Genomic DNA, 17,773 nt, shown 5'->3' with positions numbered 1-17,773 from the left:
AAGACTGGGTTAGAAAAAATGGTCAGAGGACATTGGAAGGTTTTTTGGTTTTTTGCTCCCCAGGCTGATGAAAGACCTGACCTCCTATGAGGAACAAGACCCTAAGTGGCTCAATAAAAAATACTGTCTTGCCTGGCCTGGCGTGGCTCAGTGATTGAGCATCAACCTTGGATCCAGGAGATGGCGGTTCGATTCCCCATCAGGGCACATGCCCAGGTTGTGGGCTCAATCCCCAGTTGGGGGCGTGCAGGAGGCAGCTGATCAATGACTCTCTCATCATTGATGTTTCTCTCTCTCTCCCTCTCCCTTCCTCTCTCTGAAATCAATAAAGATATGTTTTTAAATATATGTGTATATTGAGGAAAAGTAAGATATGAAAAACAGCCAAAAAGACAAGAAGAAAAAGACCCAAAACCAAATGACAGAGAAGCATGGAGATTCTTGATAGCAATGAGGGATGCCATAAGACAGTGGGGTGGTATATGGAAAAGACCCAAAGAAAACAACTTTGAACTTGGAATTTGCAGTCAACAAAATTATCATACTACTGCAACAACAAAAAACAAATAATTTGTTTTAAAAAAGGGCACAATACTTAAATATACATTTATCCAGAAACAGATATAGAAATGCCATCATGAAAAGATGCTCAGCCTCACTAATCATTAGGAAATAAAAATCAAAATCACCATTAGCTTCCACCTCACACCCATTAGAATCACTACTATAAAAAAAAAAAATCAGAAAATAACAAGTGCTAAGAGAGATCTGAAAACATTGGAACTCTTGTGTATTATTGGTGAGAATATGAAATGGTACGACCTCTGTGGGAGATGGTGTGGCAGTTCCTCAAAAAACTAAAAATAGAATAACCTTATTATCTAACAATTCCACATTTGGGTATATAGTCAAGCAGTGCATAATGGTATTTTGGTCAAGGACAAACCGCATATATGAAGGTGGTCCCATAAGATTATAATGGAGCTAAAAATTCCTGTTACCTAGTGGCATTGTAGCCATAGTGACATAGCAGGTGCCTAACGTGGTGGCACAAGGCATTTCTATTCTGTGCTGATATCGGTCTATTGATAGTAAAGCCATTGGCTAGAAATGCCTGGAGGCACTCACCTGGTTCCTGGTGAGCTTTCCACAGACACCTGCCCTTTCTAGACCAATGTTATAACTGGACAGACACTTTGAGATCTTATTACAATTATAAGACACCCTTCAGCAGTAACCATTAGCAAACCTTGAAGTGAAAAAGAGTTTATTACTCACAGGCTCAGAAATGTCCAAAGCATGCCAAAAGGCACACAATGAGGTTGGTGGGAAGGGTGCATGCTGACCACAGGGGAGTGGAGTTCTGCTTTTACTGGGATCTGGGGTGAGATATTGGGTTTCAAGGGCTCACTCTTTGTTGGTGAATTTAAAACATAAGATCAAGAATTTAAAGCACAAGAAGAGGAAAAAAAAAAGTAGCTTAAATGGTCAGTTAGAGAAATCAACAAAGATATCGAATAGGAGGAGCCTCAGTGCAGAGGGGGCCTGGCTCTTTATCTAGTTGTGTGACTGGCAATGTGTTCATTCAAGATAATTTTCCAGAAGGGGATGATGCTTCTTTGAAATGGATATCTTAAGCAATCAAAGCTTAACTCAGGCACTTGCATTACAGAAAGACAAGCCAACTGTCAGGGCTCACATTACAACTACTCAACGTTTGTGGTGATGTTGATGTAAACAAATCTACTGTACTACCAGTCCTATGAAAGTATAGCTCATACAATTACAGTTGTAAACTATACCATCCAAGTTTGTGTAAACACATTCTGTGATGTCTGCACAATGACAATATCTCCTAATGACACATTTCTCAGATCATATCCTGATGGTTTAATGGTGTCTGTGTTGTATACCCAAAAGAATTAAAAAAAGAGTCTCAAAGAGATATTTGTACAATAGTAGTAATTTTCACAATAACCGAGAGGAAGAAATGACCCAAATGCCCAACAACAAATGTGTGTATAAACAAACTGTGATATCTATCTATCTATCTATCTATCTATCTATCTATCTATCTATCTATCATCTATCTATCTATCTATCTATCTATCATCTATCTATCTATCTATCTATCTATCATCTATCATCTATCATCTATGTATCTATGTATCTATCTATCTAATCTATCATCATCTATCTGTCTATCTATCATCTATCTATATCTATCTATCTATCTATCATCTATCTATCATCTATCATCATCTGTCTATCTGTCTATCATCTATCTATCTATCTATCTATCTATCTATCTATCTATCTATCTATCTATCTATCTATATCTATCTATCTATCTATCTATCTATCTATCTATCTATCATCTATCTATCTATCATCTATCATCATCATCTGTTATCATCTATCTATCTACATAAATATATATACACATATATCTTAGATTCATGCTCTCTATATATGTATCTCACATGTCATATATGGATATGTATATATATATCATGCTATACAAGTTAATAAAACATCCATAAATGCATGATCCATCTTAAGATAGAAAATTACAAATACTTTAGAAGTCTTCTATGTTCATCCTCACTAATTTTATGCCTTGTAACTCTTGGTTTTATACGTTTTAACACATATATATATCTCAAATCTATACTTTTTTCTAGAGAAAGAACAAAATTTTACGTCTATATAATCTTTCTATATCTTAATGTCCTAAACCTATAATTATTCCTATCTTAGAGAAACAACTTACTGATGATTTGGAGAAATGTCAAAAGCAATTCTCCTTCTTTTATTCTCATCTGGATAACTGTCTCCAACATCCAATTATCTGGTCAATTTCACTTCTGTTAGTTATCAGGTTCATTACTTTTACAACTACCATACACTTGGTGTCTGTCACCTTATATCTCTCATTGTTCTTGCCTAGTTTTTATTTCAGATTAGAATATTTCTATAACTTTCTAACTGTATCTTTACTTACAGTTTCTCACATATCCAATCAAATTTTCAGGTGTCCACCTGATTTATCTTCAAAAGAGGTCAAATCACCTATACCCATATGTAAAATTCTTCAACGGCTTTCCATTGCCTCCTAGGGGAAAATGTAATAATAACAATTCCTCACGGGTATAAGACCTTCTGTGATCTGCCATCAAATTAACCTTCTAGTTTACTCTACTACAAAGTCTAATGACCCCTCGCTACTTCCTCCTCTTTGAAGTATCCAGACATTTATATCTACTGACATCTCAGGCCTACATTGACTACAACTTCCTAAGTGGGAACTTTGGTAATCTCATGTAAGAACTTGCCTGTGAGAAGCACTTTACATCCATATTAAACTCATTATTTCATTAATTCTTATGTTTTAATTAGTTATTCAACTAATTCTTTCACCAGATATGAAGACCCTTGAGGTCATGGACCCTCAGTTAAATAATAGCCATTGCCCAACCCATCCAAAGTCCCAGATATAGAATCCAGAATATGGTGTAAAAAAAAAAAAAAGCCTATGGAATAAAATAAAATGGCATTTATATCCTTCTAACTAAAAGATAAAGAATAAACATAGGAAGTATTTATCATTTAGCATCTATTGTTATCAAGACGTAGTTCTTAAGGGAATGGCATTTATAGGTGTCATTTTTGCCTTTCTTTTTTTTTTAAGTCACAGATGGTGACATTCTTTCACTAAAAGGCTTCCTGGGTGAAAATAAAAATTTGAAATTCGATTCAGAAATAGGCAAAACAACAGATGTTACCCATCCAAACTTTCTATATTAATTGAAAGCCTGTTTCCAAAATCTAGATCTCATTGTTATTACTGATCTGTTTTCATTTCTTTCATTCTCTCTGGGACGGTTTTTATTACCGGGCACAACTAAATATGGTGTCTTGCAAAATAGAGGGAATGAATGAATCGTTAGTACTCACTGACAAAACAGTTGTTGGCAAACGAAGATAATAATTTCAAGTACTGATGGAAATCTAATCTGAAAAAGGCCCAATTAGATTCAAAGTTACATTGAGAATTAAATTTCATATAATAGCAATGTGATCAAAAGAAGTGTTTAAATGGCTTGTATTTTTTGCCATTTAAAAGAGCCCATGATTATACGATAATTTCCTAGCATGTGAGAGCGTTCCTTATAGGAGTTAAACAGATACATGTCTAATTTATATTCATCTTCCTTTTATTCATTGTAGCTTCTGCTTAACTCACCCTAATAGTTTAGTTCATGCAGATAAGTAAAGGATTCTAGTACTAAGAAAATGCTTTGCTCAAGCAATAGCACTTGCCCCAAATTGAGTCCTTAATTTTCCAAAGATGAACAATTTATACTTTGCTCTAGAATAATCAGATACATAAGAGGTCTTTAACAAACAAACAAACAAACAAACAAACAAACAAACCCACACCAAGAAACAACAAAAATGAAACTCTATTGACAATGACCTGGAATCTCATAAACCTGCCAACATGTCTTTAAAAGCTTTTCCTTAATAGTTCAGAATAAGCAATAAAATCGTTAGCAAGCACATGGTCTAACTCTCATCCTTCACCCAGGTACAACTAGATGAACTCTACAGAGAACGCCCAGTGTATAAAGCATGTAATGCACAGACCATGTGATTATGTCAAAGCTTCTGTTCTCCACCTTACTGAGTTTCCTTATTTGTCAAAGGAAGGGAAACTTAGGGAAAAAGAGCATATCTTTGGACCCAAAAGGTCTAATTCAAATTTGGATGTAACAAAGTTTTGCTATTCTGCAACCTGAACAAAACGCTTCCTCATCTTTAACAGCAAAAAGTAACATTTACCTCAAAGCACTGTATGAGGAATAAATGATTTATAAAATAAAGTAATGATAAAACTGTGAAAAGTCTATATTACTCCTGGCTTCTATTAGAAATGCTAAGATATATTAATTTCTTTTTTTCTTACTATGCTAATTACAAGAAATACTTGAGAGTTTTGGGGGTCAATCTTTTATCTAATAAGATATAACTCTGGGCAGTACCTAAGTACTCATGGGCAATTGAGCTGCAGGACTATCTTAAAAAGAACTACACCTATTCAACTGGGATGACGTCCCAAGTCCTATTATAGAGTAATGAAGATGACAGGAGCTCTAAACATATAGTCTTAAATGTGAATGGTCTCTGTCCCTCACTTTCATTTTGAAGCAGAGTTTTAGCTTCTGTGAACTAAAATTTTCTCATCTACAGAGTGGAAATAATTCTTAATAATAGGTTTGCAAGATTAAATGAGATAATGGTACTTGTCACACTAATGACAGCTAAGTGGTTCATCACATTGGAAAAATATACTTAGAGTAAGAATAACCAAAAAACATTTGGACCAATCAGATACACTCAAGTATAAGAATTAATTGCCACCAGAAAGTAGGGCTGCAGTCTATTAGCAAGAACATTTTCCAAGAATTGTTATAGTCATTCATTTTTTTCTTAGAATAAATAACTTCTGTTTTCCAAAGAGGCAAATATACATAAAAATGTAAATTTGATAAAAATGTGCATAGATATTTGTTGATTTGCACAACCAATGTGCATTAGTATTTATCCTTATAACAAAGCATACCTACACAATTCACACTAACAAATAGCTCATGTGGGTAATAGAGAAATTAAGGACAGCTTAGTGTTTCAGGACATGGAGCACAGCAAAGCAGGCACACTATTGTCAGTCCCCTTCATGAAAGCTATGCCCAAAGAGTCCCAGAGTTTCCCCCAGAAAATGGTCTTCTAGGGAAAAAACAATAGGGAATGGTTTAGACACTGAGTTTTGAAATTAGTTTCACATTAGACTTAGTCGTAGGATGATAGGAAAGAGTTTCTCAAGAAAATGTCCAGTAGAGGAAGGACAGAAGTAAGAAAATCCAGAGGCCAACAGTGTAAGAAGTAAGGGAAATGTCAGAGTCATTCACAGGGAATCTAAAAGATGAAAGGATACAATAAAGTACAATTATTGGCAGGATTGAGAGACTTTGATGAGTTCAGAAGCTGAACTGTCAAAAGTTCACCTCAAGTTGTTCTATTAATGGAAAGATCTATCAACCCTCAAAAAGGTTTCTCTGTAGAAGAAAAGAAAAAACAGCACCGTTCAACTTGCGGGGTCAGAAATGAGGGAGTTATCCTTCTACAACGCTTGTTCTCCTTCAACCTTCATATTCAATTAATTAAGTTCCTTCTTATTTTTACTCTGCTATCTCTATCGTCTCTCCGCATTGCTCTACCTGTGTCGTTTCCACTGCGATCCAGGCTTCTATCATCTCCCGCTAACATCACTATAGCAACCACCTTACTTGCCTCCTGCAGTTCAGCGCTCACCTACCAACCCACCCCTGACCTCTGCGACTCTCTACTAAACACAACAGCTAGAGTGATCTTTCCCAAAGGCAAAGTTAATCATGTAACCGCACCCTTCTTAAAAGACTTCCTTGGGTGTCATTATTTTTAGAATTAACACGAAAATCAACAACTTATCCTATAAAGGTGGAAGGGCATGATTTGGTTTCTCTTTCTTTAGCTCCATCAGTTTGTAGGACACATCCCCCTCGTTCTGGCTCCATACAACTCATAGGCTAGCCTTCCTTCAATCACTTATTCTATAGAAAATATTCCAATATTTGTTAAAGTGACAGAATTAATGACCATTGAGCCTAATAAGTATATGTAGTATTAGTGAGAAAATATCATTATTTAATTTTTGTTTAAGAATTGTAAACAGAGTCCCCTAAATGGAATTTAGTCCTTGCGATTTTCTCAAAGATAAACTCACCAAATTACTAGCAGTTACCAATCTGTAATTAGAGACAAAATTGTTCCCCAATGTTTTTTTTAAGTGGAACATTTATTACTTTATAAAATTCACAGAGCCTTTTGGGAGGTATTTTACATTTATAATGAAGTGTTTGAACCATTTTTTTATTAGACTGTCAGTCATGGGAGGCACCAATGCCTTTTAACTGGTCTCTTGAGATTTTTAATGACCATTACCTAGGCAGTCCTCTAAAATCTAGTCTAACAGTGATTATGTAACCATGTTCCCTGAGAAAAATTCTTGTACAAAGAAGAAATCTTTGTGTTTGCTTTTTAAAGAAAGGCCCTTCTCTTATGGCAAGTTTGAAATAAATATTTGAACAGGCTTATAACCAATTCATTCAAGATACTTTAAGAGTACTAACCTGAGATGGGTAAAGAGCTAGCATAAATAAAATAGTACTTTAGTGGGCAAATACTCTCAGGTCTTCTAATGGTACTCAAGGCAGACTTTAGTATTATGTGTGGAAACTCTTGCAAAGCACTGTGATTTTAAAACCTGTACTTATTGCTTTCATTAAGAGATTGATCATTGCTGAAATAAGGTCTGATTTAAAATTTTTAGTATGCTTCAAAGGATAGGAGTTTGAAATACCTATATGAATTATTGATTATCCTTTTATCCACCCTCCTCCGAATCACTCTTTTATGCTCAGGGGCATGAAGTTGAACAGGAACTGTGGTATTTTTGTTGTTGCTGTTATTTATTTTTTTGTACTCCCCTCCCCCCCCCCGCCAGTTTTGCAGCCCTGGAAATAACAGGTGCTCAATTAATATTCATTCAATAATAGCTGACCCAGAAATCATAATTTACCAAAATTTACAAAGATAGGATAATTCAATGCTAAATTTTAGAGTTCAACCACTACATTTACATGTGTGTCTCACTTCAACTATATTTTCTCCTTTGGGAAAAGCTATTATTTTTTTAATGGCTAATTTGACAACATTTACTGAGAACCTATGATTCAGCCTGCTGGGTCAGCAGGTGGATAGAAACAGCTTCCCTACCTTATTTGTAGAGTCTAGTTCTGTAGAAATATATGCCAAAGGAAGTTAATTATAAGCTTGAGTCAGAGGGGAAACCAGTCCTTCCCAATAACTTACACTTTTTACTCAAATATAACTATTCCCCATCAGCAAAAGGAGTCTTTAAATCTGCCTATTTAGAAATCTGTAAATTTTATGGAGATCTGATCTGAAACTTTTTCTTCTTGTGAATCTAAATTTGTAGTTATCAGACTATGTGCAACATAATTATAGCATTCCACAATTGTTAGGACATAGCATATTATTAAATCTCTGATTAAGCAATTCCAACTTTTAATTAATAACATAGACTTGAATAATAGAAAAAAAGCACAAAAGAGCCTTGTGATTACTACAAACTGAATAACATTTAAAAAAATGTAATGTGCAAATCTTTTACCTCTTGAAATAACAGTTTCTAACCCAGTTCCATTAATAAAAGCCCGTTTAATGGTTTGTGTTTTAATATCTGTCCAGTATAAACGTTCTTCAGATGCATCGAAGTCTATCACAGTGACATCATCAATATCAGGGACTGTAAAGGCCGTGATAAAGTTAAAGTATGGATTATCAATGTCCACGCCTCTGATTTCAGAATGCCTCGCATAAAGAAGAAATTTTTTCATTTCTAGAAAGAAAACAGAAATAAGTGTTTTCCTCTTATAAGCTTGGCAAATTTGAAGTAGTCTAGGAATTCTAAAATATTACTTGATGATTTAATAGGTTTCTAACACCAGGGAACCATAATCAAGATTTGATGGAAACATTAATGCAGAAATGATTTATCTATTTGTAAATTAAAGCACTTAACATAAACAAATGTAAAACAAGTTAAGCCATCATTTTTCTTTAGTTAGAAATGCCAAGAAATTCTCAGTAATTGATTTGATTTTACAATTTCAAACAACCTTGCTAAAATGCATGAACTCTACAACTGTCAAGCAACCATATTTTTTTATACATAATTATACAAATATTGCATTGTATTAAATGATTTTTGAAGGAATCTAAGAACATTTTTTATATACTATTGTTGAATAAAGGAAATTAAACAAACTTTAAAAAATCATGTTTAAGTTTTCCCTCTCAAAATTAGGGTTCAAATAATGTCAAAGCATGCTTTGCTGTACATTTCTATAAATCTGTGGTAACTAGCATAGTGAGGCATTGTATCATTCTTACACCGAGTTTGTGAAATATTAGCCTATCAAGTAGAAATAAGAGTCACAGATATTCTATTCATTTGTTGTTGGCTGTGGGATTATCGTTGTTATTAGAGATATGTTATAACTGTATAAAATTAATTAAATCCACATATACTTAAATTCCTGCATTAGAGTTTTGTGAGGACATTCTTTCTGTCCTTAAAAGTAATTGCTTTGCAAATTAATTACCCAAAATTAAAGTCAAACAAACCAGAAAAACACCACAGTATGATTTTCATTCACAAGTTTTATTACCTATTTTTGGTTTAAAGGTATTACTTAAATATTTTTACAAATCTTTTAAAGTTATATATTTTACTTCATTCCTCCCCCCCTTCCAGTTAATAGTCCCCTACAAAACCATGTGAAAGTGACTTTAGAAGAGCAGGAGGAGATTAAAGCTGCCAAGTACCTCTTGGTTATGCAAGTTACTTACATCATCATTTTCTGATAATGCACTTTCACTACGAGTCTCCCTGTTTTGTGGAGATAAATTCCGCTAACACACCAAACACCAAAGTTGCAAGAAAAAATGTATAAGGCAATAAATAGCAAAGTGCAGCGCATCCCGTATTTTAAGAATGTGTCAGTCTCCCCAGATGTAGATGAATCATCAATAGTCTAGAAACAGACCACCTCAAATGTCTTTAAGGACCTTACAAACCTCTTCTGCTGTGCTTTGAGGAACATCTAAACGCTAACACACTGCGAGAGAATTCCATTTGAATGTTAGCTAAGGCCTACAGGAAACTTACCATAGCAGGTCTTCCTGTCTGAGGAAAGCTTCATCAAGTGGGGGCAGGCACAAGCAGCACTCCTGTTGTGATTGATCAGACACATGTGAGAGCAGGGGCCTCGGCCGGCATTAGCTGCACAGGGGTTGGGAGCTGTAATTACACAGTGAAATATCAATAGTGAAGAAGGAAGAACATGTTAGGGAACCTCTGAGGCTGACAAGGGTCATTCCCTTAATGATTCAAAGTGAAGCTTCCTACCTCGCACCCATTACCAGGATGATTAATAGGACCGCACTAGACAATTCTACACAGTAATTCCATTAATAAAAACATTTCCTTCTGGAAGGTAATGAAGATAACCCCTTCAATTTTGTCTCCCTTCATTGTTAGTAAATCTGCTTCTTCAGTTTTCCTCTCTTGTATTCACTGATTCCATGGCTGGGCTTGCTCCCTATACAAATATGTACTGAATTTGATTCGATAAATACCTGATGATATATTTAAATTTAAAATGGAATATTAAAGTTTTCAGTTCAATGCTATTCTCTCATTCTTTTGCATTTCTTGGTCTGCCATTCTGTTTTTTGGATCATATATTGATCTCAATTGAACAATAACTCTTCTCTTAAATCCTATTTTTATAGAGCCTATCTAGTAGAATAAAGACCTTAAGCCCTGTCCAGATAGCCCGGTTGCTTGGAGCATTGTCTTGATATCAGGCACATTCAAGGAGCAACCAATGAGTGCTTGAATGGGTGGAACACAGATCAATGTCTGTCTCTTTCTCTCTCTCTCTCAAATCAATCAATAAAATAATAATAATAATAATAATAATAATGAACTTTAGGACCAGTCTACTAAATAAAATGTAGAAGAATGTTACATTTTCTGATCCCACTAGTAATAGTTTAGTTTTCAACTAATTATATCTTTTTAGCTCAGAGTAGTTAATATCCGTTCTGTAGACTTTTAAAGTACAAAGAATAAAAATCAGTGGGATATGATAAAATTATAGAGGATATGACAAATCAATTGAATGTGATAGATATTTGATGTCTTTGGGTAGTCTTTAACACCTATCCTTCCCACAAGATAATACAAAAAAATCATGTCTTTACAGTTTATTAAAATATAAATAAATAAAAGGAAATGAAAGACTAAAAAGCATCTTCCTAAGAAAATTGATTAAGAACAAAAACTATTAGAAAAGAATGTAAGTTGAGGGATAGAGTTCACTTAAAGCCCTCTGTCCCTGCACGTGCCACATATTCTGCTGTCTTCTCTTTTAACTTCACCTAATACCACTGGGGTTCCTAAGGACTGCAGGTTAGAGAAGCAAGAGAGCAGACTCGAAGGTGACTGAGGAGCATGGGTGTGGTGGGAACGGAGGCCGAGGGAACAGGGGCACCACTGGACGGCTCCATACAGAGGCGGGGACCCCCAGCTGTGGTGGAGAAAGAGAAAACTCGGCGTGTTCAACACTTGAAAAAAACAGGAGAATTAGAAAGAAGAAGAAAGACAATGAATAAAGACAAAAAAGGGAGTAGAGAGAGGAAGGAGGAGAAATTTGTTCAAAAACATTGACATAGGAAATATTATTCCTCCAAAGGACATCAAAAGCATAACCCATGGCAGCTCAGTGACAGGCACTTGGATTTCACTGTGAACATCACTATTTTTAGCTCAGAATCCTACCAGCTCTTCTCAACATCTTATAATTGTAATCAAATGCTTTTATAAAACAAAGATACTGAATTTCTCTATATGTACTAAAGTAAAAAAACGCAATCAATGCCTTTGTAGTCTAATATCTGTATCAGTGTTAACACTATAATGTAATATTCACAATATTTTCTGCTTCCCAGCATAAAAAATCCACAGACTATTTACTTAAATTTTATCTCTTCTCAACTTTGAAAAAATGCTGTTAGATCTTTTTTAAGCTTATTTCTAACCACGCATTTGAACAGATATCTATTCTAACTACCAAATGAAGGACTTTGGTTCATTATAATCACATTTTACTATAAAGCAGGGATTAAAATGACCCCTAAATCAAATCTGGTCCATTGTCTGTTTTTGTAAATAAAGTTTTACTGGCAGATAGCCATATCTTTATTTTATATGATCTGTGGTTGCTTTCACCCTACAAAAGCAGAGTTGATCAGTTTCAATGGGGACTATATGGCCCACAAGAGCTTAAAATACTATTTGGCTCTTTACAGAAAAGTTTTGTCAATGCTGATATAAAGCAACTATTACAAGACAAATACTATTGCAAAATCCAGTATCAATACAGAGGTTGTAAACTTCTACAAGACCAACACTATCCCATTTATTTGTATCAAGGAGATGGGAAAACCTGACCCGTCAATGGACTGTTATAAGCAATCTTAACAGGCAGAATTCAAATACAGCTGTGCCCACTGGGATCACTGACAATTTATATTATCTAAACTCAAGTTGACTAAAGAACCTCAGAAATACATGTAACATGGATCCTTATACTTACATATTGAATAAATATTTATGAAGCACCTATTTGTTCTGCCTAGTTTTTAAGAGGTGGGATATAATAGTAGACAAAACAGTTCTTTCACCAAGGAGTTTGAGTTTGTACTCTAATCCTGTACACTATTATCTCCAATTCTATGGTCAATGGCTAATTTAAGATCTTTCCATCTCTTGCTTTGATTGCTGCATTAACATCCTAACTAATTTCTTGATTTTCAATCTCTCCCCACTGTGTACAGTTATTGATGTAAAAGCACAGACTTAATCATATAGCTGCCTAGCTTAAAAGCCCTGTATGGCTTCCCACTGTCAACCTCCCAAAATCTTAATATTCTCTTCCACCATTTCCCCAACATTCCTCCACACTAGCCATATTGGTTTACTTTCTGTTCTCATTTACCTTCTAGTTTTTTATTGTGATCCATCTGCTTATTTTTGTTAAAAGTGTTATTAGTCTTTTAAACTGACAATATTTTAGCTTCACAACATCTTTTTCACTTCTCTTTACTACAATATTAAATCACTTGTCAAGTATTGTCAGACTTTCTCCAAAGTGTGCTTTTTTGTGTGTGTATTTAGATTTTTAAATCCCTCCTCTTCCATCATAAAGATTTATTTTATTATTTTTGAATAACCCTATGGTCATGTCACTGTACACTGTGGTACTACACAGAATATACTGATCTTTCTTTGTAAGAAACCAACCCATCTTCCGTCTTCATCTATCACTTATTTTCTACATACACATTAGGCACATTTAAGAAATGGACTCCTATTGTTCTCTGCATATCTGTAGCTTTGCCATTTCTACCTCCATATGATGCCTTTTTCTTCCCATAGAATTTTATCACCAATATATTTACATTAATCTTCCTTCATGAATCAGCTCATCATTTTTCTCCCACTAAACATTTATGTGTGTGTGTGTGTGTGTGTGTGTGTGTGTGTGTATAAAATCTCTATTGATTTCAGAAAAAGGAAGGGAGAGGGAGAGATAGAAACATCAATGATGAGAGAGTTGTTGATTGGCTGCCTCCTGCACACCCCCAACTGGGGATCTAGCCCACAACCCCAGGCACGTGGCCTGACCGGGAATCGAACTGGGATCTCCTGGATCCTAGGCCAATGCTCAGCCACTGAGTCACACTGGCTGGGCCCACTAAACATTTTCTAATGGAGCCAGCTAATGCTGATTTCTTCAATCACTGAATATTAGTTTAAATTATTGATTATACAAAGCATTAGGCAATTTCTTATTTCCTTTCTTATTTTCTAATTGTCTGTGAAATATATTCATATATTTTATATCAGTATACACCAGTCTCTCTAGTTAAATCAAGGTTTTTGTTGTTGCTTTGTTTTCTGTAAAAGGTTTCAGGTAATAAATATTTCATAGTAACTACTCAACTGTTATTATAGCACAAAAGCAGCTATAAAACAATATGTGAATCAATGGGTGTGGCTATGTTCAAATAAAACTTTATTTACAAAATATGCAGAAGGTTAAACTTAGCTGGCGGGCCTTAGTTTGTTAACTCTGAGATAGAATATACTGGCAGGGACTATAACTTATATTCATATATATTATCTTTTCCCAAAATTTCCATGGTATCTATTACTGTGTAAAACTTTCTGACATTTGTATTCGTATGCATGCTCATCAAAGTATGTGGGTATATGTTCTAAAGAGGCAGCAATCTAAAAATTTGGAGAATAAGTTTATCATCTAAAGCACATCACAGCTCTAGGTGAAGATACTAAATAATATATAACTGCAACACTTTATGGGAGAAACAAATGTTAATTATGCAATCACACAAGACTAATGTGTGCTCTATGAAGAAAACAATATTAAAGATAATTTCATATTTCATGCAAACTGTGTTTAATTGCAGTACATTTCTCATCAGCAAAAAATACTTTAAACATGGACATTTTATCTATTAAATTAAAATAAAATATATGCAAATTTTGCTGCAATATAAAATATGTATGATATTTATTTACCTAATAAAATTATGCTCAAAGCAGAAGACTTCTTGGATCCAATTTGTTAAGAAAAACAATTTTCTCCTTTGCATGTAGCCTTTTGGTTATAATTAATATTCATCCTGATAATGAACTTTATTGGTACAAAAATGATTGCTAATTTAATAAAATAATTTACTTATAATTAAAAAAAATAATTTAACATTTTAAAGAAAAGAATTTTCAAAAGCATCTTGTAATTAAACACTAGTTCCAAATCTTATTTTTCCTTTGACAAATGTTTTCAAATTATAATTTTAACATTTGATGCATAAAAACTAAATCTTATCTGATCTTCTATGGGTATTGTACTTCAAAGAGTAAATTGTAAAAGTCACAAATAGTAGTTTCATTTACTTGTGCATAGTTCTCAATAAAAGGGTGAAAACAAACATGTAATATTCTGTTAGATTTGTTGGTGAAGTGTATCTTATACTACCAATGAACTTTCAGTCATTCTAAAGAGATGACACATTTTCATGTATCTTCATTTACTTCTTTATTATTTCACTTGCTGTATAATTTAAAAGAACAAGTATTTGTGTCAGAAAAGTTGCTATCTTTAAAATGATTTATAATCACAAAAAACTGTTTATTTAAAACAGTAGTTCACAATCGGTGGTGGTAGTGTAGATTTTGCCCTCCAGCCGACATTTAGGAGTGTCTGGAGACATTTTTGGTTAAAAAACAAATGGTGATTAACTATTATCACCCCAATAAGTTTAGTAAAAGTACTTAAAACAAACAAATGAAACAAAATTGGTGGTACTATTAGGACCATGGAGGGTAGAAGCCAGAGAAAATGCTAGCAGACTTCCTATAATGTGTATGAAAGCCCCCCACAACCAAGAATTCTTGCCCAAAATGTAAAAAGAGCAGAGGTTAGAAGTTCTGATCTTGGAGTAGAACTGTGGATTCTGCATCTGAGTGGATCTGAATGAAGGGCCCTAAATCACTTAGGTTTATATATGTGAGGCAAGTTCATCAGACAATCAATAGCAAAGAAGAAATAATTTTGATTCCTTTCTTACTAATCTTTTCCACTACTCCAAGGTAGACTGTATTGAACCATATTTTAAAAATAGCAATTTACAATTTGGCTAAACTTAATACTTGCGTATAAATTCCTTTGCCTTTTAGTTGTTCGATATTTGTATTATATTTTGCCAAAGAAATAATGCTAAAAGTGGTAACTAATTTTTTCAGGGGAATGAACAAAACCTGGTTTTAAGATGATACAGAGGATTCATTAAGAACCTAAATTAGCCTGGCGTCTGTGGCTCAGTGGTTGAGAGCTGACCCATGAAACAAGTCACTGGTTCAGTTCCTGGTCAGGGCACATGCCCAAGTTTCAGGCTTGATCTTCAGTAAGGGGAGTGCAGGAGGCAGCTGATCAGTGATGCTTCTCTCTCATCAGTGTTTCTACCTCTCTGTCCCTCTCCCATCCTCTCTCTCGAAAAATTATTTAAAAAACAAAAACACTAAATTAGGTGCTAGTCTTTATTGCTGGTTCTGGGAACAGAAGACTATCTGCTATAAAAAGGGGGTACAAGAGGAGACACTGAATTCCATGGAGATTTTTATATCAATAGTTGGAATGAGGTAACAATGTGTCTTTGGAATATTTCAACTCCCATTTTCCTCTGCATTGCTCATTTCCGCTCTTCTCCCAGGCTCTCAGTACTCTGGGGTGTGCTGAGCATCTCATTTAGAAGCCTCACAAGTTTCCTCAAATCCCAAAATTTCCTCCTGGCTTTGATATCACCTGCCTTTCATTTGACTTCAGTCAGAGTTCTCACCCCTTCAAAGCTGGTGATGTCAGCTGTCAGTAAATGTGCAAGCAGTTTTTTGCTGGGTTTTTTATTTTATTTTAGTTTTAGTTTTTCAAAGCAGGTTACCATTCTTAGAAATATTAGCATTTTAAGATAGGGCACATTTTAAATAAAATAAGTCTCCTATTGATAGTACTTAAATATATGAAATAAAGAGACACTATTAAACAGTTAGGAAAGCAATATTTTAAACAGAATGTACAATGTGGAGAAGGAGGGTAGATAGATGATAGATACATGATGGATGATAGATAGATGATAGATATAGATAGGTTTGATTTATATGACAGATAGTTAGATCTTGATATAGTAAAGTGTGGAAGTGAATAATTTAAGTAACCTGAAAACAGTTAACATTCACCTCCACCACATTGAAACATGGTTTTAAGACAATTTCTTTTTCCCCCTTAAACACCCTTATTAATCATATGAAAAAATGTTGTTTGTTACTGAAAATATTAATATTCCCATAGGGAATCTCTCATTTTTCATGTTTCATAAGTGGTGATACTTTGTCCCCTAAAGGAGCAATGGTATTACTAAGATTCATAGAATCGATATATTTTTTTTCAAAATAAATGAATAAATAAATCAGCCAGTGTCTTACAAATGTTGTCAAGAAAAGTTTAATTTTCTGTAAAAATACTTTTCTGAAGCAATTGGAGGCACTTAAATCATATATTAATGTTAAAATTTCTCTTTGAGAAACAGCCTGAGATCCTCCTTATATTGTCATAATGTGATGGGCAACTGAGATAAAACCTGATAGAATAAAGGTTCCAGAAAGGGAATCATTTATTATCACAACATGCTAGACAATGTGTTTAGTGGATTTTTTTAAGCATTATTTCCTTTATTCCTCTTACTGGCCAGTTTTGCTTATAAAAATAAATTAGCCCCATTTTACAGAAGAGTAAGCTTAATTTTGAAAAAGCAAAAATAAAAAATCTTACAATCACACTACTATTAAGATGGGAATAACGTTCTGGATAGCAGAGCAGGAGCTGTAACCTTTATACACGCACCTAAATGGAGCAATTTGCTTACACCCATTCCCTCATTAACAATTCCTGATGCCTGACAAAACAGGAACCGGGCCGGATCCCGCCTTAAAGTGTAATTTTTATAGATATATTTAATCCAATTGTAACTGTGAAGAAGCTTCTCAAGTCTCATTCTGCTTCTGTGTTTAGATTGATCTTTCTAAGGTCTATTGTTACGTTAATGTGTTATACAAAACAGTTTGTATGTTTACCAGCCACTATGGGTTTTCAGAACAAAATTAAAAAGGACAGTTGAGTCTGAAAGCCTGTCTTTGAAAGTACGATAAAATATCTCTGAAAAATAGTACTATTTTTATCAAATTAACATTTATTAAGTTCCCTTTAACTGAGTCCTTTCCAGAGAAGAAAGTTTGTTCAAGGAGAAAAAACATTTTGTAGGGATGAAGTATTTGCAACACTCTGTGTTTAAAGTGACAATTGTATTCTTTACTTATTTCAAGAAAAGATTCCAATCAAAGCAGATAAAGGTAGCAATACAGAAAAAAACTAACCAAACA

General features: G+C 34.2%; 1 protein-coding gene across 1 annotated transcript in view; it reads right to left on the bottom strand.

Moving 5' to 3' along the window:
* Window positions 1-17,773, bottom strand: part of LRP1B (LDL receptor related protein 1B) — a 1,542,074-nt gene that overhangs the window by 495,679 nt on the left and 1,028,622 nt on the right. The window contains exons 28-29 of the mRNA XM_081143443.1: window positions 9,857-9,988; window positions 8,297-8,524 (exon numbers count right to left, since the gene is read on the bottom strand). Coding sequence (XP_080999569.1) covers window positions 8,297-8,524; window positions 9,857-9,988 — 360 coding nt within the window. The remainder of the gene's footprint in view (window positions 1-8,296; window positions 8,525-9,856; window positions 9,989-17,773) is intronic.

Source organism: Miniopterus schreibersii (assembly GCF_964146895.1).
Source record: "Miniopterus schreibersii genome assembly, chromosome: 7".
Taxonomy (NCBI): domain Eukaryota; kingdom Metazoa; phylum Chordata; class Mammalia; order Chiroptera; family Miniopteridae; genus Miniopterus; species Miniopterus schreibersii.
Note: the sequence above shows the minus strand (reverse complement) of the source record. Positions and strands in the feature narration are given on the sequence as shown.